The sequence below is a fragment of the Carassius auratus genome, chromosome 16 (assembly GCF_003368295.1).
Source record: "Carassius auratus strain Wakin chromosome 16, ASM336829v1, whole genome shotgun sequence".
Classification (NCBI taxonomy): Eukaryota; Metazoa; Chordata; class Actinopteri; order Cypriniformes; family Cyprinidae; genus Carassius; species Carassius auratus.
Window position 1 is genome coordinate 27650648 of NC_039258.1, and position 22236 is coordinate 27672883.

The 22236-nt window shown below is 38.6% G+C and overlaps 1 protein-coding gene across 4 annotated transcripts in view; it reads left to right on the plus strand.

Annotated features, from left to right (window-relative positions):
- cadm4 (cell adhesion molecule 4) overlaps positions 1–22236 on the plus strand; it is a 129197-nt gene that overhangs the window by 79399 nt on the left and 27562 nt on the right. For 2 of the 4 annotated variants that reach the window (XM_026285049.1, XM_026285053.1), the window contains exons 1-2: positions 18600–18639; positions 21027–21173. In XM_026285049.1, coding sequence (XP_026140834.1) covers positions 18615–18639; positions 21027–21173 — 172 coding nt within the window. In that variant the 5' untranslated portion in view covers positions 18600–18614. Of the gene's footprint in view, positions 1–9985; positions 11422–18599; positions 18640–21026; positions 21174–22236 lie in introns of those variants that run through there. The other 2 variants (XM_026285050.1, XM_026285052.1) reach the window with 2 other exon arrangements.

The following is a 22236-nucleotide window of genomic DNA, read 5'->3' on the forward strand; positions in this document are numbered from 1 at the left end:
TTCCTTGAAGAAATAATAATAATAAAAAAAAAGATTTAGGGATGAAATGTGTTGTAGATAATGCCCAGAGCCCTTGTGTTTTCTGATCCCAGTGGAATGACTCAGGGGACCGACTCACCTGATTGGCCGAGAGTGCTGGTGTGTGGCCGGGGCACAGAGGCGTGTGAGCCTGCTGATAGGCAGTTGCTTGGCGACTGTGTGCTTTATGCTGGATGACATTACAGGTTGTGATTGATGCAGCCAGTGCCCAGCTGTGCATGAAGAAAGGAGAAAAAAGAGAGAGAGAAATGAGCAGACAAATGAGGAGAGAGAGAGAGGGGAGCAAGGATTTGTCCGCCTGGCTCATGCTAGTAGAAGAGGTGTAATAACTATAATTACAACACAATTTAACGCATTAAACAAAGAGATTGATGCCACACCTACAGCTAGGAGCTTGATTGAATCTCTCAGTGTGTGTACATGAATGGAAATGTACATGTGTGCTAATCTAATAACGCAAACATAATGAAAGCATCTAAAAATAATGTGTTTGTGAGTCGAAATTTGCGCATAGGCACTTTGTGCAGAAAAAAAATTGTCAGATGGGACAAACAAATTAAAGCGTTCATTAGTGTGTGTAGTAATAGTTTGGAGCTCTATATGTAGAAGCAAACTAATGAGCCCTGTGATTAATACACACAAACATAGACACAAAAATAGAAGTCTTTGGTGCAAAGAGATGCACACAGCTGAAATGTAGGGATAGTAACACAGAAGGAGAGATGTAGTGTGCTTGTGTGTGTGTGTGTGTGTAGGTGGGACGTAATAATTCTTGTGAACAGCCAAGATGTTACGTGTTCTTGGCTGCTGACTATCTGATAGCAACAGCTTGAGTTTGACACAAATCTCTGTAATAAAAAATACGGGTGCATTATTTATCAAAGAGCACCTGTATGCTGAGGTCACCTTGCCCAGAAACTGTCCACTTCCTGTTAATGATGAAGGGAAGATGGAAATAAAATAGAAGGAGAGGAAACGTGGATGATGAAACTTTAAAAAAAAGCTTGATTTTGAACAGTTTAGTTTTGTGTGTGTGTGCACATGGAACAACTTTCTGGTACAGTTTAATGTTTAATCTTCAGTATTTTCTGTGCCGTAAATGCGATTTCCTTAGCTTTTATAAGACTGTATTTGTTCACTTAACTGTAAAATAAAAATAAATAACTGCACAAATGTACTTTAATACAGGTCTGTTGTGATGTCTGCAGTACGGCTGCGGTTGCCAGCACTAATGCTTTATTATGAATTGTTTTACAGTTTACAGTGTTATTTGTGTTGGTGGTGTTCTTTTGACTTATGCGTTATGTGGTGTTGGCGTAGATCGCATCTCTGTTTTTAAATCAGTTGAATGTCACCTTGTGCTTTGTGTGCATCATTGCTCTATAAGTTTTCATCTCTTGGGATGTTGTCAGCCTGACAAATGTGTCCCTGATAGCTCAACTACCATCTAACTGCGGTTTCTGTACTCAGGTTTAACATCATTGGTTTGAGAAAGGAGTTCACTCAAAAAGCATGACCAGATATATCTTTGCATTACATAGAGCACTTTCACACAGGATTGAGTGAACAATACGTTACAATTCAAAAGTTTGGGGTCCATTTTTTTAAAGAACCTAACTTATTGAGCAAGGATGCATTAAACTGATCAAAAGACTGGAAAGACATTTATAATATTCTAAAAAGGTCACAATTTCAAATGCTTTTCTTTTGAACTTTCAAGTCATCAAAAATCATGAAAAAAATGTATCATGAATTCCACAAGAATTTTATGCAGCACAACTATTTTCTGCTTTTATTATAATAGGAAATGTTTCTTGAGTGGCAAATCAGCATATTATATACTATTATTTTATTATAGAATATATTATAAAATATAATATATTGTGATTATTTCTGATGTATCATGTGACCCTGATGGCTGCAAAAAAAGCAGCTTTGCCATCACAGGTATAAATTAGATTTTAAAATATATTTTAAAGTTATTTTAAATGGCAACACTGTTTCTCAGTATTACTGTTTGTATTGTATTTTTGATTTTGAATAATTGTACCCTTGGTAATTTACTATGAAAAATATATCTTCTTTTATGATCAACAAAAATACAGTTTTGGAACATAATAAGTGAATAATTGTAGCCCTGGTGAGCATGAGACTTGCCTTTCAAAAACGTCCCTGACCTTAGAACGGTCTGAACTGTAGTGTGTGTCCAATAGATACAATATAACAGATATGTATGAAGAGTTCAGATGCCTCTAAGTACCGTTTGAAAATTTCATCTAAAATTAGCATTTTTATCAGGCTCTTGTGTAGGTTCAGTAATTTCACTTTAATGGCAATACAAAGGATGAAAAATGCCCATTTTAGAAGATCATTTCAAACGGTACTTAGAGGCTTTTGCATCTGAACTCTTCATATACAGATATATATATATATAGTTATTTTAAACTTATATGCATGCATTTTCCTCATTATTTCTAAATCATTAGTATATTTTAGCAGCTTCAAATGGGTGAATAAGATGTCAGTCAGACTTGATCAATTAATGCCATGGGTAGAGATGAACTTACTCGTAAACAATTAAAAAAATCTTAACACTCATTACAGTAGATGAAGTGTTGCCTTACAGTTAAAAGAGCCAGTTGCCTTTAGAGATAGAGGCATTCGAGTGTTCAGGACAACTGGTTGTCCAACCAAAAGCGTTAGGCAGAACAAACTTGTTTGAAAACACTAATTTGTGTGATTTGGATTGGTGCTGTGGAAATTTCACACGGCACCTTTAAGGCAGACAGCTTTCTATTTCTGCGGTTGCTCTCTTGATCTGTAATCTACATAGACATCTGTCTCTCTCTCCTCCGCCTCGCTCTGACACATCCAGTTCACACAAACACACACAATCTCATCTATTTTCATTACCAAATATGTTTCACCTGAATGCACACTGAAAGACTGATTATAACACTCACGTTTGAGCTTTTTAAAACAATGATTCAGGCATTACAATTTTCATAAACATCTTATCAACCACTTTCTGTATCTCTCTCTCTCTGTCTTATACACACACACACACACACACACACTGTCTGTGCCCACGGGCAGTACAAAACCATGGTAATTGAAACGACATACCTACAGTGTATTAATACAAGTTTAATATGGCTAGTGTGAATGAGAGAAGAGCCAGGGACATAAAGAAGACGACAGAAGAGAGAGAGAGAGAGGGTGAGTTAGAAATGAGAGCAGCAGAGCAAATCAAAGCAAAATTAAATGGATTTGCATATTTCAATGAACGCCGCAGGTAGGCCTTCTAATTATTTCATTTTCCCTCAGCTCTCATTTCCTCATTTGTTCCTCAGTCGACAGACGGCCTGTTGGACTGTTAAAGATGTGTACTTTAGCGGCAGACTTCTTATTCAGGTCATTTCAGTAACAGCTAATGATGCAGTTGCTGTTGTACTTCCTGTCCCAACATCACCCGAATTAATTTTGCGTCTCGGCCTACCTTTGTTCAGGTAATTTGTTTTTGGAAATATTCCTCTTTCATTGAAACCCTCCCCTGAGACTGTTTCCCATAATTCAGTTTAATTCCGTTCTCAGTCTGTGGCCGTGACTGCTCACGCTGTTGGCAAATCAATGAAGTAATGGTTATGTAACCCAATTTTTGACAAAGAAACAGCAATGATTGTATGAATATTAGTTATAAATATTGTGTCACATATCACTGACATGATAAGAATCATCGAGAAGGGAAGAAGGGGGAAGAAGGGATAGTTTTGGTCTGTTGTTTAATGGCTTTAGATGTGCTGGACACACTGGAATTGTAATACTGGACACCAAATATGTGAGTGATTTGAGCATGAGTGTGATTTTGTAAAAAGCATATTACTGGCGTATATTATGCACCAGTAATGTGCCAAATCTAATACGCCAACATCTAATGATGTTGCGAGGTTCCAGTCTCATTGTGCAAGCAGGCTTTGGTTGAAATTGCATCACAATTCATGGTCCTAACTAGGGCTGGGTAAAAATGTCGATTTTTGTTCTAGTCTTCCCAATTTTGTTTCTTAAAATCAAGCAATAACAGTCTTTTATTACCTATTTCATGGCATCAGAGTTATGTAGATTAACCAAAACTCACTTGACTGTATAGTTTACAGAGCGTCTGAACCGAACTGATTCTTTTGGTGACTGATTCTGAACTGATTGTGTGCTAGTGTTATGAGCACGGGTAAACCGAAGGCTTGAATCAAGGGCAATCATCACCAATGACGCCATTACGTCGAGCACAAAAGAACCGGTGAACCGTATTTTCGATGCTTCAAAAAATTCTAACGGACCCTCTGATGTCACATGGACTACTTTGATGATGTTTTTCTTACCTTTCTGGACATGGACAGTATACCGTGCACACAGTTTCAATGGAGGGAGTGAGAGCTCTCGGACTAAATCTAAAATATCTTAAACTGTGTCCCGAAGATTAACGGAGGTCTTACGGGTTTGGAATGACATGAGGGTGAGTTATTTATGACATAATTTAGATTTTTGGGTGAACTAACCCTTTAAGCCATATAGATAGATAGATAGATAGATAGATAGATAGATAGATAGATAGATAGATAGATAGATAGATAGATAGATAGATAGATAGATAGATGGTTAAACACATTCTTCAAAATAACCTTTTATGATCAACAGAATAAAGATCCTCATACAGGTTTGGAACAATGTGAGGGTGAGTAAATAATGGAAGAATTTTCATTTTTGGGTGAACTCTCTCTATCTAAGTTGTTTTTGCCAGCTGAACATAAAAAACAAGTAATCCTATGATGAACGTGTTCCTCTTATGAACTGGTTCTTTGTTGTACATCAAAGACATGACCAGTGTAGCCCGAAAAAAAAAAAGACTTAATTTTTTTATTTTACTTTTGCTTTAGTGTTAATATAGCTGTTTGTGAGTGCAAATGATCCACAAAGTTACAAAGCACAAAGTCCACACCAAAGTGAGCTAATCTCTCAGAAAAAAAAAACACTTGCCTGAAATGCCTCGTTTGTTTGTTGTCCTGCAGTTATTTCTGTGACTTGCTTATGTGACCATGTTATACATTTGCATAATGCCCGCCCTCTGGCTGCTTTGGTCCGCCTTCAAAGAACAGATGGGTAAGTGATTTGGCTGTGGAGAGCGGGTTCTCACTGTGAAGGCAAAAAACTTTTAACTGATGCTATAGTTACAATAGACATTATATTGTTCATGGCTGAAAACCTGAATATGATAAGTAATGTTACATTTCTGACACATTCTTTAAGTTGTGATCAATCATATCAGACTAGGCTAGGTAACCAATCAGATCAGTCTTGGGCTTTTCAGGGCCTGCAGCAATGCACAGTATGAGAATTTTTTTTTTTCTAGGAGACCCCACAAATATAATAACGAACTTAATGAGCATAATATGGGACCTTTTAAAAAAGTCTCAAACACTAAGAACATTATGGACAATATAACTAGTATACCCAATTGAATCAGAATTGTGACGAACAGAATCTAGAATCTAAAAAAGAATATAACAGAATAGAATTTATAGCTTGTGAATCACTATTGAATTGAATCAGATAATCTGTATTGATATCGAGTCATAGTATCTAAACCTTATCTCAGATGTGAACAAATCGAAGAGAGTCAAGCAATATATTACAAAAGCTCAGTGCCTGTCACACATCTTCTTACGACTCTATAATTCAATACTGTATATCTACAGATGCCGTATTCTTACAGTTCTCTCTGTTTCTGTATCTCTGAGAATGTGGGGATGTTGTGCATCATACTGTGTCATTCATAAATGAATCTGCATTCAGTGTCTCTGACAGTGACGACATATTCTGCCATTTTATAATCTTGTTTTGAAGCCTAATGTCATTATAACTTGTATCATGGTTTGGTTTTATTCTTTCAGTATTCCAAGGCCATTTATATTTTGTTTTTGTAATTTGATTTGCTTGGATTTGTATCAGGTCAGAGGAGATGCACATATTAGATTCAGCACACAACAAAGAAAACAATTCACCATATTTAGGTTCAAATCCATGTATATTTATTCAGGAAGATATGCATTTAAATAGTTAGTCTTATATTCATATTTACTATCTGGCCTAGTTTTGTCTGCATGCATTTGACTTTGGGTAACATTGAAAAGTAAACCAGATGACCAGGATACAGATGTATAACTGGAGTCTTTATTTATCTTGAAGTGATTGATTTGCTTATTCATTTATTTATGATAAAATGCTGTAACATATGTTTTCAAGACTGTCTCTTCTCATCATATGACCCTATTCCTGAACAGATCACTCATTTTAGATTCATAGTGCACATTCACAATAGCAGAAAGATCTCTTTCAATTATTTTTCTTCATAATTTAATTGGAATTGGAATTTAATTATGCAAGTTGAATAATTAACTCATTTTAATCACCCCAATACCCTCAACAGTCTGGATCGGTCTAGAAGCGCAACTCTTGATTAATTGTGATTACAGTTACTTCCCATGATTCCTCATCCCACTCCTCGGTCTCATTTTAACACGATCGTGTGCTCCGTCTTTCGCTTTTCTCTACCAAACACCTCCGTCATATCCATCCTCACAGCATAAATGTCAAATTAAACGGCTTCCTCTTCGTCTCTCTCTCTCCGTTGCCCTCTCTCCTTCTTTTCCCAGCATGCTGGCTTGTATAAAAGGTTGTTATGTGAGTTAGGTGTTAATTGGTTGCTGAAGTCCATTAATATTCTCCTTGCGAACTTGCTCGTCAAGAGCCAAGCGGGAAAACTGATGAGTGTGTGATTTTCCTCCAGAGAGGGAAAGAGAGCGCGTGAGGGAGAGAATGACAGAATGACAGAGACGGAGGAAGAAAGAGCAAGGTTCAAAGCCTCGCTGTAAGGTCACTGGCACACAAGAAGAAGAAAAAAACAGTTATTTAGAAAAAGGAGACAGAGTGACAATCTAAGAAGGCAAACAGAGGGAGGGAGATAGACAGAGAGAGAAACACTGTTTTGATAAAGAGACACTAAAGGGCACTATTCAGAGAGGAACAGAAAAGGAAGATTATGTTATCATATGGAAAGAAATAGTTCCTTTGTGGGCTGATAGATAACTGGCAGAATGGGGACGAGACGAGAAGGGATGAAGAAAACAGTGTGATGATGATCATGTTCTCGTTCTCCTGTTCCTTTTGATAAACAACATGCAGTGCTGCTCTATGGGCTCTGATCCCGGTGAGAAACAGCACATGACGGCTCTCTCAGAACCTGCGAGAACACACTTCCTGTTGACCAACTTTATTCAAGTGTGTTTGTTTCTCTGCAGGTGTGTGAGCTTACAAGTGTACTTATAGCTGACAGTAGCTATGCTAACTTGACCATACTGCAATGGAAAGGCAACTGTCAAAATGAAAACTTATATAGAAAATCAACTCTTTATCAAATCAATCGAAAACAAATTTTCGCAGTTTTACTATTGGTAAGGATGCTGCATTTAGAGTACATTTATTCATTTACCAGATGTTTTAATCCGAACAAACTTACAAATGAGGAATATCACAAGCAATTTATCAAATTAATAATGTCACTTTTTCAGTAACAAGCTACTGGGAATATGTAGCAATGCAGCGTGACAAAACAGCTACATCATATTTGTCACACTGCATCTCTCTCGCAGCTTTACAGCCTACTGGGCTGAGGCGATGATCAAATGATAATCAGTCCGATTCATTTGAGTGAATCAGTTCATTTGGGCAGTTTGAACAGAAACTGTTCAGTGGTTTGTGTCTTTTTGCAGAAGTGCGTCAAATTACGTGAGCACCACAGTAGCATTATTCATTATTTTTTATTGGTTTAAAATAAAAAAAGTAATGTTAAATTGTAATATTTCACAAAAAGCTTAATTATAATGTTCAGACTGGGTGTTACAGTGTTGTTGCCCTTAGAGGGGAATTTTACTGTAGCTGTTCATTGCTGTGCACCGCGTGTGTGTAGGGGGTGACCGGGGTTAGTTCATCTCCAAGTGCTTAAATAGCATCCCACAAATTGAGACTTCGGCAGGACTTGGTTTGCCTTTTTGTTAGTTTTTTTGTAGTAGACCGTGTTTATGTGCCTTCGGGTTTGTGTTTGTATAAAAGGTGATAATTGTGCTCATAGGTTTAGCGTTCGTGTGAGGTTTTAATGAGAAGAGCTCACAGGAAGCTGTCTGATTGAGTAATGGCTGCCGGCTTGGCATAAAAGCCTGGCACTAACAAACAACAAGACTCAGAAAGAAAGAGAGAGAGAAAGAGTGCCAAGTAAGTTTTCCACACACACTCAGGGCCATGCACACTCGTTTCGCTCTCTCTCTCTCGCTTTTACTCTACACCCTCCTTCTCCTCCAAGAGACTTAAATTCACCACTCCCCCACCCACACGCATTATTACATAGCCTGAAGGACAAAACGCAAATTTAATCTGTGATAAGCAGAACATAGGATCAGTGCATCAAAAATACCCTGCACCTTTTCTGCTGATGCACCAGGATTCCTGCACCCACGGACACCCACCTTCCCACCTGCAGCCTCGGGCTTTCCTGGACTGAACCTTTGGTGCTGGATTAAGTTTTAAGAGCCTTAATGTCTACGGTATCACAAGCAGTCAGAGTGTGTATGAGGCATGCATGAGTTTTTAACATTACCCTCATGCAACTGTTAACTCGTGTCCCTTAAGTGCTTTGGCAACATTTGGCCTGGTGTGATGCCAGTGAGAAATTAAATGATTGGGATGCAAATGAGGATAGAGAAACAGGAAAGCGGACTGTGGACACAGTCTCGTGCAGCACACAACTGTAATGAATATGCACACAGCCGCATCAGCAGTAATAAAGCGTAATAAGGGCGAGGGTATGAAATTAAATGACACCTGTGATTCAACAAAAGTGACAATTTTTTTAAACAGAGGGATGTGGCTGTGTAGGGATGTAGTCAGGAGTCATCCCGAAAAATAGTCAGCTAGTTGTGTTAGTGTTACCAGCAAACACATACACATATATTTATACAGTATTCAGTAGTAGTAGTTGGATGGATGAAGAGATGGATGTGTAAGTCGATAGATGGATGGATAGGTAGATAGATAAGTAGATGGATGGGTAGGAAGTTAAGAAGGGGGTGTGTAGAAAGGTTGTTGTATGGATGAAAGGATAGATGGATGGCTAGGTTGGTGGATAGGTAGGTTAGTTAAGGTGGATAGGTACATGGGTGGATGGTTGGATGAATGGATGGGTAGGTAGATGGTTAAGTAGATGGATGGATATGATGGTGGATAGGTGGATAGATAAGTAAGGGGTTAGCTTGGGTGGATAGATTGGTTATTGACTAGATAGGATAATAAATGGATGGGTAGGTAGATGAACAGGTATGTATGTATGTATGGATGATGTATTTTTTTTAAAAAAAATTTATGCAGAACCTGGGTTGAATTCCTTGAATCAATCAACTAATTGACTAGTCTGTCCACATTCACACAATCTTGCTATCCTCTCTCTCAGTCCCCTGTGCACACACTGGATACTATTTACACATGAATACACACAGACTCATGCATTTATGCGCACGTAGCTTAGTATGGCACAGAATGTACAGCATGTCGCAAAACAAGACACATTCATTTCGAACATCCCCTCGTGACTTTGTGAACACTCTCTGTATTCCAGACAGATAAAGACTGATCAGAAAGAAGCTGATGACCCAGAGAACTTTGGCAAAACACAACCAACTGTAGAAGTGAGACTGAAAGACAGTGAAGCTCATTGACTCGCTGACTGTTTTGCTTTCTGAATGAGTGCTATTGTGGACTCTCACCCTCCCCTGCCCTTTACCAAAATAACGATATGTGGGATATGCATCTGCCAGCACGCACACACTCAAGTATATATACCAGGGTCATCTCCCAAATTGTGTCTGTGCACTTTCGAGAGAGGTTATACAAACATCAGGCAGATTACTCAAGGAGTTTTGGACTACGAGGAAGAAAAGAAACAATACTTGAAGGAATCAGAGGATCTTCCACCAGTGGACTGCTCAAGGAAAGGAGAGAGGGAGGAAAGGAAAGGAGAGATGGATTAACTTTGACTCAACCTTGGTGGAAGTAGGGGAAGTTGTGTGACGCTTTGGGGAAAATCGAATGGAATCAGGCAGTTACCTGAGGCACAGATCTGAAGTTGTGCTCTCACACAGTGAATATCAGCCCTGCCAATCACTGTGTGTGTTAGTGAGGATCCCGGCTGGGCTCAGTATCACGGTGTGCTTAGAACACTAGTATGATTGGCTGCTCTGAGCTTTAAGACGCCTGCGCTCATAGTGCGATAACACATTGCTCTTTGTTAGGGATCATTTTGGACTTCTGAGCCAGTTCTTCAAGTTCCTACTGCACATGCTTTTCAGTGTTTTAGAGGAAAAACCTTTTAATATTTCATACATAGATGTGTGGTATGCAATCTCAACTTAAATTCCATGTCAGATTAGTTATAGATTTGGATATATGATCGCCTGTCTGTACTTCCATTGTTGCGTGCAGCCCTTCCTAAAGTCACGCAAATGTGCTTGTTTAACTTCTTAAAGTTTAAATACTCATTTCAAATCTGGTGAAAACAGTTGGCAGACTAGATAGCGCATTGATTTATGGTTGTTTCCGCGAGCCAGACTGTGTTTGCGGTATCACAGTGTCGTTCTGGCACCGAGGTGCACGTCATGACGGGGTGAATCTCAGCAGGCTCTGCCTCATCTCGAAAGAGAAAAACAAACTCAAAAAGGTGTGAGGAGAAAAACAAGAATTTCATAAGTGAACGCTTTCGTGGGATTTAAACCTGTGATGTGGTTAGCCGGCTACCAGTTCAGATATAAACACAACAGCTTTCTGCATAACAAGTATGATATTATCTAAAAACGACTACTCAATTAGGGTTCGCTATGTTCGCGTTTAGTCTTTGAGTGCTAATAAGTGGTTTGATGGCAAAGTTAAGTGTGGAAATTGCCACACGATAGGAGTTTCTTTTTACTCTTGAATGTGGAGGATAATTTTAATTAGCTGCCTTCGGTTGGTTGTTATCGCATGTGATATTAGTTGCTCGAGGATTAAAAGGCAGCCGCTAAAGTGATTTAGGTAACCCTGCGCTCTAAGAGCACTGGTGTTCAGTGTAGTAATTTTGCTGCGGTTTCAGCTGTGTTGCGTGTGCTGAATTGTGCAGTCATCAACCACAGAGGCCTCATTGATCAGCTACCGAGCCTCAATACACAATGAGACGAGGCCAGCGATCTCTCCTCCTCTCCTCCACCCCGTCCCTTCTGCTGCGATCCCTCGTTCTGCTCTCCCTCTGCCGTGAGTCGTCACATTTCTTGCTTTACCTCTCCATCTGTCTCGTTTCTCTCGGTAATTCCTCAGCACACCTTGAAATGAATCTTTCTCTTTCTGTCTGTAACCTTATGAAACCCAAAGGTACTTTCATTTCTCTTCATCCTTCTCATCTCGGCCTCGGCCTCTCGCTTTCTCTTTATTTTCGCCGGTCCCCGTCTCCTTAGACACTTCTCTCTGTCCTTGTCTCTCACTCCGCCTCAGAGGAACATAATTTATGGGAAGGAGCGAAGAGATGCGCGTGTGTGAAGAGAAAAGAGGATACGGAGAGAGGAGAATGGAGGCCGAGCCAGCTGGCAGATTTATGATTGAGGGATCAGAGAGGAGTGTGGAGCAAAGACAAAAAGATAGAAAATAGTGGTCTCGTGCACTTTTTTCCTTCTCTTTTTAAAATGGGCACCAGAGGAAGTCTTGACTCACGCCGTGCCTTAGGCAAGAAAATACATACAACTTTTTTTTGTTTTGTTTTACAAATTACCAGTTGGATATGTAAATGAAAGATAGAATAGAGTTTTCATTTACAATGCAAAGAGACCCCGGTTCAAATCCCGACCTAATAGGCTCTTTTGAAATAAAGCAAGCAAAATTGCATCAGAACTTGACAGCTAGTGATCAACCCGCATTCTCATTGAATGGAAAAGATTTGACATTTTGATAATGATCCTTTTTGTGTTCCACCAGAAAAAAAGGGCAGATGAGCATGGAGCGACGTGAGAGTGGGTAGATGATGATGGAATCCATTCGATTGAATTGACTACATTTAGATTGCTGCTGTGTTTTAAATAAAAACACTTTGCCTCTTATTTATAAATGAACTGAATAATCTTTTATTGTATGTTAATTTCCCATTGCTTTTAATATTATCTAATGCTCACTTTAATGCCAATAATTTAACACTGATAAATGCTGCCTTTAGCAGATCTCATAATGTTGTTGTGAGGATGAATTCACTTTGAGCATTTATTTATTTTGTATTTATTCATCCATCTAGTATAGCATTTTAATGTCAACCATTTACATATATTGTTCATAGCATTAATAATTATCATCTTGAGTGTCCTGAGTTGAATATTATGCAGCTTCTAAGTCACTCATCAATCAATTTGTGAAATTTGAGTCAGTGAACTTGTTGATACAGCCAGATGTTTCTTGAATTGACCAAATTTAGACTGCCACCCTATTCGGATGGTAATTGTTTCTGATGAGGACGTCTGATAAAAATAAATGTACATATTTCCTCAGTGATAAAACTCATGCAATTGGATGCTGATTTACTCACCATGTAGTGAGTTCTGATGATACAAACCTGCATGTTACTAATAGGAAAGTAACTATTAATTAATTTAAATATTATTTGAGTAATAGGAAAATTGATGCACTGTGTTGATGTGTTTCTTGCATTATTCCTCAGTTAATGATTTGTCATTTTAAAAATTAGCAGAAACGAGTTACACAACCTCTTATTTACAGAGGGGAAATTTGACTACTTGGGAAAATGATTACTTGCTGTAAGCACTAATTTATATGAATAATAACTTGTATAACTCATTAGATGAAGTCTGACATAGGAAGGGCAATATGAAGAAGCCAAGGAGAGTTACAGCATGTGGAAAACTCAGAGAACAGACATCTTGTAGAAAGAAGGGAAAAGAGGAGAGTTATAAAACAAGAGCCGGAAGTTGAGAGGGAATTGTTAATAAAACCATTCAAATTTGCGGAACACTGGGGAGGAAGGAATCAGCAGTATAACAATCAGGAGAACGGGAGGAATGAGCAGAAATACAGACTCTGTAGGGACACAGAAAGGCAAGAATGAAGGAAGGAGATATGACAGTGGCTTTATGGAGGATAACCTCAAATTCACTCAGGGATTTCTGCAGTTAAAGAGAACATGTATTCAAGAGGTACCTCAAGGAAACCCGAGATTGGCCATTTTATGAAGTAATTGCTGTTTTTCCCAGAATATGTGCACTTATAATTCAGCAAGGACATTGTTGCTCCTGTTCTCGGTGACTCACTACCTCAGGTTGATATGACAGTCTGTCTATACTTCAGACTTCTCTTGCTGTTTTCCTCTACCTTTTAATAACATCACATCTGGGGTGCTGGACCACATTTACAGCAGGAGCAGAAGTCCTCGGTCTAATTCAAACCTGAAATAAATATGGTCTGATGTAAAATAAATAACAACTATTTACGGATCCACAATACATTGGTCATCCTTGGAAATATCGGATAAGTCATTTTAGATGCTTGTGGTCACACTGAGATTACCTTTGCCTTCATCTAACATTGAACATTTCATCTTTCAAAAAACAGTATTAATTTATATAATAATAATTACAAATGAAAATCCATGTTGTACATTATAAGGTTGTGATGCCTAAATTCACTTATAGCATTTAAAAATTATTGATTTTATTATTCAGTTATCATAAATTTTTAAACAAACGTGTGGAGTTCATGCAACCTGAGTGCTGCTGTCATTAAAGCGAATGGGGGTCATACAGTATAAATACTTAGACATTTGGAAAGTCACTTAATGAAATTTTCAATTCAGTGGTTCATTTAAACTGTTATGCTGATAATATAATTTGTAATGGAAAAACTATTAAATTAGAAAAAGGCTAAATAGAAGCAATTTCAGTGGTCTCAGACATTTGAACCCTGCTGTATATTCATAATCTCAGCAACAAAAAGCCATTCTCTGCACTAGCATGTGTGTATGTGTGTGAGTGAGAGAGATAAAGAATGGGTCTTAAGCCATGGCAGAATATGCTGTTATGTAATTCTCGCCAATAAAGCGTTTTTTTCTCTAGCAGTTGAATGTGAGATGTTGTTGGGGATGGGAGCCAGGTTGACAAGATGAGTGTGTGTATGCGAGGAATTGTGGCGGTCTGGATTTCTGCGCTGGCCGTAGGCTAACTCTCCCAGGCTAGCCTGGTGTAATTGCCCTGTAAATTTTCAGTAAGCTCCCTTTGTTATGTCTGACTAATGTCTCTGCAGTGCTTTCGAAACAGTGTGTCAGGAATAGGGTTGCAAAATTTCCAGTACATTTCTGTCAACCTTTCAAAAATCCCTGGAAGATTCCAAAGAAATCCTGAAATGTTTCCAAAATTTACAGGAAATTTTCCACCTTTTTGCAATAGGAACACACGGGGATCTCCGCTCTGCTCCCAAAACAAACAAATGTCCCCTAACACACACACACCCATCAAGAAACCAAGTATATCAGGGACTGGATGACCTGAACGCTGTGGTCTAGAGAAATAAATGGATGGATGGATGGAGGGGAAAAGAGAGGGATGAAATGGAGTGAGGAGAGAGTGATATGACTGAAATATGGTGATAGAAAAGAGCAGCGTAAAACATGAAGGTCAAAAGAAAGAGAGCGCAGCGGTTATGGTGAGGGGAAGAGATAAGGGAGAACAGGAACAAGAAATCACAGATGGAGCGATGGAAAAGGGAATAAACACCACGAACAGACAATGAACGAGTAAAGAAAGCTTTGAAGCTTCAGGGCACACCGAAATGATCTTAGATCAGTAAATACTGTAGGAAAATAACCAAATATTTTCATTGGCTTTCTTTTTTGTTGTTGTAAAGGAATAGTTTACCCAAAGATTTTTATTCTACCATGATCCTTATGTTATTCCTAGTCGGCATGACTTACTCTCTAATGTGATACATTTAATAATAATATTTTATTATATTATTTATTTTATATTAATTAATTAATTATTTATATTAATATTTATTTTAAAAGCATAGTAAAAGTGTATAAAAAATTGGTATTTGAGTTTGTTAGTTACTTGTATCACTTCATGGTGATCTTATATATAACTTTTCGTTAAAGTTGTTGCTTTTGGATTTACTGACACCTAGTGGTGTGGATGTATCACATTTGATTCTAAACGTAAAATGGTCCAGTAACAGTGAGGTTGCCGGACTAAACTGAGTATTATTCAGCTGGTCATGTGATCACAAATTGGTGTAATGGTAAACCTGCTCCATATAAAATAAAACTTATTTTACAGGTGACTGAAATATCTGTATTTATCTTAATAAAGTCTATTCGGTTCTTTATGTTAAACTATTTAATAAAGGGAAAAAAAGCCAGTTATTATAATGATGGCAGATTTTAAGTTACGGCAGTTTGACATTTCCAGTTCAGTCAAGACATTAACTTAAAATAATTACTTATGATAATTAAGTAAATGCATTCAGGAAAGCCATTTGCATGTCCTTCATTATTTTTTAAGTTCAACTAACTCTTAATTTTGTAGCATGCAGCTTTAGAGTAAGGTTAGAGATGACAGAGAATATATGAAGGCAAGAACATGGATGTAATTAGACGAGTGGAACAAAGAGACAAGAGATGGATGTTCAGTCCATTTTCTCCTCTCTTTGCCTTTTGCATGTCCTTTTCACTCCCTCCTTCCCCTTTTCCCTCCGCTCCTCCTCTCTCCCGCTCTCTCTCGCTCGCCCGGACAAAGCAGGATGATTATACTGCAAGTCTGATCTGCAGAACAAATCACATTTCTGAAGGAGAGAGATGGAAATAAACAGGCCCCTTGCCGGAGAGATAGCAAAGAGCGGGAGAAACACGAAAGAGATGATGAGGAATCCATGGCAGAGAGATAAAGAGGAGGAAAGTAAAGGAAATGTAAAGCAGAAGAGACACGGAGGAAAAGTTAGGGAAGGTTGCAAGGAGAAAACCAGAGGAAGCAAGTGACGGATGAAGCCGGTTACAGAGGAAAAGAGAGCTTAGTGTGAGGGTGAAGGGACTGAAGACAAGAAAAACGAGGGAAAAATGAAGGAAAGAGATGGGGTTTGATGTTAAGGAGGAGGTGGGGGAGTCTGTGTAGGTGCAAAAGCGGAAGGGAATGAGATTAGCTAGGAAAAGCATGCGGTAGGAGAGGGAATTATGAGTTTTAGAGAGCAGCAGAAAGCGGAGAAAAGAAAAGAACAAAAGAAAAGAAGGGTAGGGTATAGAAATATGCCGGAATAAAGAAAAGACAATGTGCTGAGGGAGATGCAACTGGGAAAGCCCAGGAATAAGAGAGTGGAAGATTGAGATATAAAAGAAGAGAGGGGATTTGCAAGGGATTACGATTTATTTATGGTGTGAATGTTTTTTTCAAAACTACGTATGATAGGCAGAGAGCGAGATTCTTCGGAGAGATCATTTTAATTTTAGACCACAAAGTGAAGGAAAGAGATATAAATATAGCAGCAGGGAATCTTATTCCGTCAGCTTTTCAGCCAAAGCTGCTTGCTCACTGATTACCTGAGACATCAGGTTAGGTGACGTCTGTGATCTTCAGGTTGGCTGGACAAATAAAACAAAAAAAGTGATGAGTGACTCATGAGTTCCGAAGGTATCAGGTGCTCACAGAGCGAAGCAGATGGACTGCAGTGAAACTGGATTAAAGGAAAGAATCAAAGGATGTCTTAATGTCTCAACAGCTCTAGTATTGTTACATTTTGACGTGGATCTCTTAGGATTTATCTTTATCTGCCTGGTTGTCTGCTCATTCTTTGAGATTTATAATTGTGTGTGTGTATGATTACGTTCTGTGTATGAGGGCGTCTGGTGGTTCCACTGTATGCTGTAATTCAGATGGTTAATCTCAAGCAGGTCGGTTGCTCATAAGCCTGTACTGTATCTGGCCTTCTACCAAGTCACTAAATTGAACTCACCTCCATAATTCATGGCTGCTTTCTTAGTAGGGAAAGAGAGGGAAAGATGCCCTGCCTTAAAGGAACAGTTCACCCAAAACTGAATAAGCAAAGTCCTTTCAGGCAAGTCGTGCCACTCGGCCGCCATCTTGGCAATGCCTCCGGGCGGCTATTTCAGACTAAAAAGACCATGCTCCTATCTAAATAAATGGGCCTAGAGTCAGAACTGCACTTTCACTGGTCACCGGGACATAAAAACTGCATGTATAGAAACAGCAGAGAAATATGATAAAAACCACTGAAAAAATGTTATGACTTTGCCCCAAAATAAGGTTTAAAATGCCTTTTTCCCCACAGGTTATACTTTTACTATGAAGCGCAAGGGTTCCTCAATTGTGCACATACGTCAGTGGAACCAGGCGATAGGCTTAAATGTTCCTGTTAAAAGCAGATGATTGGCTTTCCAGCGGGAGGGGCGGGACATGTGCATACTGTTCCTGTAAGAAGGGGTCTATTTGTAACTTGTTTTTATAAAAGTTTGTTACTGCACAAATCTAAATCTGCAACTGTCCACATATCTTCTGTTAACAAATATACCTAAAACGTTCAATATCCAAAATGAAATCAATTCACGATTATCCAACGAGAAACACAATTACATTACAACCAAAACACTTTTCAGATTGGAATAAATCTCACAAATGTTGATGCTCAGATAAAAGGTCACTATTAATCATTGAGTTTATGGTCAAGCATAAACTTTTCCCATCTTACTCTACTGTTGAACTACCATGATTTATTCATTTATTTACTACTCTATTTATATAGTCTCTATTATTTATATTTCTCTATTATTTATATTTCATATGTATATTATATTTACATTTAAAGTCATTATTTATTCAATAACTCATTGTGTGTTTATTCTTTCTTCAGCATTAGGATTTGTACAGTTTGTGTGTATTGATACATCGCCCTCATCTGGCCAAATTCTGAAGTTCTCCTCTACATCCCACCCCCACCACCCCCAGCAAGCCTACTTTATTTATTTGCTTCTCCTAGCATCAGTACACCAGCCTCTTATCGATCTCTCCACTTTCACACCTAATCCAATTGTGAGCATGTTGTATATTTTATAATGGTTTGTTTGTAATAGGGTCAAGATGAACCCATCTGCGGTTTCTAGTGGTTTTAGCCCTGCCGTCGGTGCTCATAAACTCCCGTGCCCACGATGCAGATACGACCGCAAACATCTCCCACGCAAGTATTAGCAGACTCGACCGGTGGCCCCTCCGCTGTTTTCCTGGCAGCTGCGAACGCGTCCCAAACCGGCAGCTGTTTTCCTCCGGCCCCGTGCCTCCCTCTAAATCTCGCTCGTAGTCCTTCCACCCCCGTCAGCGAGTTGGCGAGTTTCTCGAATGCCGTTTTGGCGTCACGGCACGCTCCCCTCCCTCCGTACCTTCATTCCGGTCATTTACATGGAGAGGAGACAGCTGGCGAGCGGTAGAGTGCATTTAACGGATGCTCAATTAGCCGTGTTTTGTTTGACTTCTCAATCAAACGCATTTAGCTACTTTTGTTGGGAATTTGGCCACACTTGTTTGAGTTCTGTTAGGTTTGAATTGGGTTTTTAATTGCCTCCCATGCATTCACAGACCTTCTCTTGATGTATAGTGCTGTTGAAACAATTAGGAGCCATTAAAACAATGGCGGCCAAGTCTGCGGACGCCCGAGTGCTGAGTAATAACAGTCATTAGAATAATAATTGGGATAGCAATGGTGGTGCCGATTGTCGTGATATGAATCACAATATTGATGCGGAGGACAGAAATAATAATGGCTACAATTACAATGGCAATTGTGCAAGATTTCAGGACGCCCTCCGTCACTGTCTCTCATTTTCTTCCCTGTTCTCGCCTCTTGATTTCAGCTCAATACCTCACCTGTCAATGTTTTATTAACCCGCTCTCCCTCCACGCTGAATTTAAGACAAGGGTGCTCTGAGATGGATAGAGCCTGACAGGATTAAATTCAAATGAAGCCAGACGAGCGGGCCAACGGGTGACGGCTAGCGCCTTTATAGACTCTCCTTTATTTCCCTCCTGAACTTTCTCTTTTGTCGCTTTTCAGCAAAAACTCCATAATAATCCTAATTGTTCCTCTAAGAGATATTTAGCCTCTGGTCTATAACCAAGATGTCCTCATAAAATGTTTGGAGGACATCGTCACTTCAACTTTTAACTTTGAAAGGAAAAAAGTTTCACTGGTTTTGTTATTTGTACACTAGCAACTGTGGTAAAACTAGTTCAATTAATGTTTTATTATGGTTTTTCATATTCTGGTGTGGTTTAAAGTAAACAATACAATCCAATCTATGCATAGAAGGCTTTTGAAAAGCATTATGATTTTATGATGATTTGTTTTTATGATTTCAAAATTACGTTTTCATTAGAAAAAGTTTCCAAGACAGTTTTGATATGACCTTCATATTAAAAAAAGTGGTAAACAAGTGCACTAATTTTACTAGTGGCAACTAGTGGAGTATTCTCACAATAAATATTGAAATTATTTGTTTATTTCACTTTTTAGGTTATGATAATTAAAATTATATTAGAATAAATGTAAATAAGTTTGGATGAATGTTTGTGGTCTATAAAATAATAAACATCTATACTGTACATAAAAGCATAATAAATGCGTGAATAAATCAGAAATTGGTGAGGAAATGTTTCCAAGACAGATTTGATCTGGAATTTTTTTATAAATGTAGAAACAAATTAGAAAATGGTGAGGAAAAGTTTTCAAGGCAGTTGTAATGTGATCTTCATATAACAATATCAGACGGGAAAAAAAGGAAAATGTTAGTTATAATAAAAATCAGCCCTTGGACCATGAGTGCCTATAGATGTCGAAACATTCTTCACATTCTCCACATTATTATTATGTTATAGTGTGAAATAACTCACCTCCACAATACTCCATCAACTGTTCCAAGCTCAAGCTATGTACAGACTTCCTGTCATACAGCACGTCTGTAACATGCCAGTCTGAGCATGTCAGACATCTTGTCCTAGCTAGCTGAGTGGAATGATGGAGGAGATGAGGTCTCAGCGAATCAGCTGATGTGACAGTTTTCCCCAGTGATCTGTTGTGATGTCATCAGATCGAGTCAGTTCTGCTGAAGAACGCAGTGCCTTGGTGTCAGGGTTGCGAATCATTACAGTCCTCCAGAGACAGGCTTTCCTGGAAGAACACGGCTAATGATGTGCTGAAGGATCCAGCAGCATGCTTGCACGGGCCAGCGGTGATGACCTCATGTTCGGCTCCTCTATATCCTGCTAAAATAAACATCAACAATACATGAGCATCACCCAGAACATGCAGTAGATGTTACGTTCAATTAGATTTAGCAGTGAAAGTGCCATTAGATGTTCTGTGTTCCCTGCGTATGACTGATCCGAGTTCATGCCCGAAAAAGAGCCATCATTACCGGCACTTTCACGAGGTGGATGTCAGAGCGAGCAGATGGAAGAGAGAAGTGTGTCAGCCCACAGTAATGGATAAAGATAACGATGCTATTGGTCTTACCAGCACTTAATTAGGACCCTTTCTTTCTTTTTTCCCCCTCTCGCTGTCTCTGTCTATCTGTCAGTCTCTCATTATTTTGCTTTTTTCACTCGCTCTGTCTCTCTTCTTCTGCATAGTTCACACTTCTAAGCACAAAGGTAGTTACGTGAGTGAGGTGTTAATTGGTCACGGAGGTATTCCTATCTTCAAAATTGCTCCGTTTGCCATCTTGTCTCCTTCTGTCCATCAAAAATCTCTTTATATATGATTAATTGCAGCAAATGGGAGTTGTGCGTTGACTCTGTGACCCTTCTGTGTTTCAGTGCGGGGGCAGGCCGTGCAGGCTGAGAACGTGACCGTGCTGGAGGGGGGGACGGCACAGATCTCCTGTCGTCTCCAGAACTATGATGGCTCCATCGTGGTCATCCAGAATCCACGCAGACAAACGCTATTCTTCAATGGAACACGAGGTGACCGCTTCACTTGCAGTCATTAGCGGATCTTTTTAAAAACCTCATAAAAGGACATCACTTTAAACTTTTACACTTTTTTTGGCATTCCTATTTAAATATGCTTGTTCATATTACTTATACAGGACCAATTGTTGGGAAATTTTCTTAGAGCGTACTGTAAACAATCAAAATATAAAACACAATACATCTGACAATAGAGATTTTATTGCAACTTTGTTTCAAAATTATAACTTTATTTCTCATAATTGCGACTATACGTTTAATTCAAAAGAAATTCTCAGAAATGCAACTTTGTATCTCACAATGCGGCTTTATATCTTGTGATTGTGAGTTTGTGATTGTGTCACTTTATACATCACAATTTTGACTACTTGCAATTGTGTTGTTATATTTCACGGTAAGATTTTCTTAAATGAAACGAAGTGTAAAATTTCATTGCATTATACTATGCTTAACAGATCTTTAATCTCATAGTTTTTACAAAGTAATTATGGTAGCTGTGTTTGACAGAATAAAAAAAAATCTGAAAAAACTTTAAACAAATCTACAGAAGACACATTCAAATTTACAGTATAAAACTAATTTACTAACAAGAAAATTTGAATGTAAACTAGTAAATTCAACAATGCACACTTCAATGTCCCGAACCCAAATAACTCCCCCAATCCCTAATTTAGGATAAATAGATTAGAAGTTAGGAGTTGGGGTGGAGGAGGGATGCCGAAAAACTGTCCTGGGACAGGAGGTAGGAAGACTGGATATATATACAGGCTTGTGTGCTAGTTAAGATGATTAGCTAAACGAGACGCACCTGTGCCAAATTGGATGATTATGTGATCGTGCTCCTCCCGAACTTTGTTAATAAAACCACATTATGACTACTTCTCATAACTGACTTCCTTTCACAATATAGGCTTTCAATTCTTATAATTAAAATCGTAACTTACTGAAAGTTGCACATTTATATCTCACAATATGGCTTTATATCTGGTAATTGCAACTTTGTTTCTTTTATCGTCTCGTCAAATTGACTTTTTTATAACTGAATTCCTTTTTATTG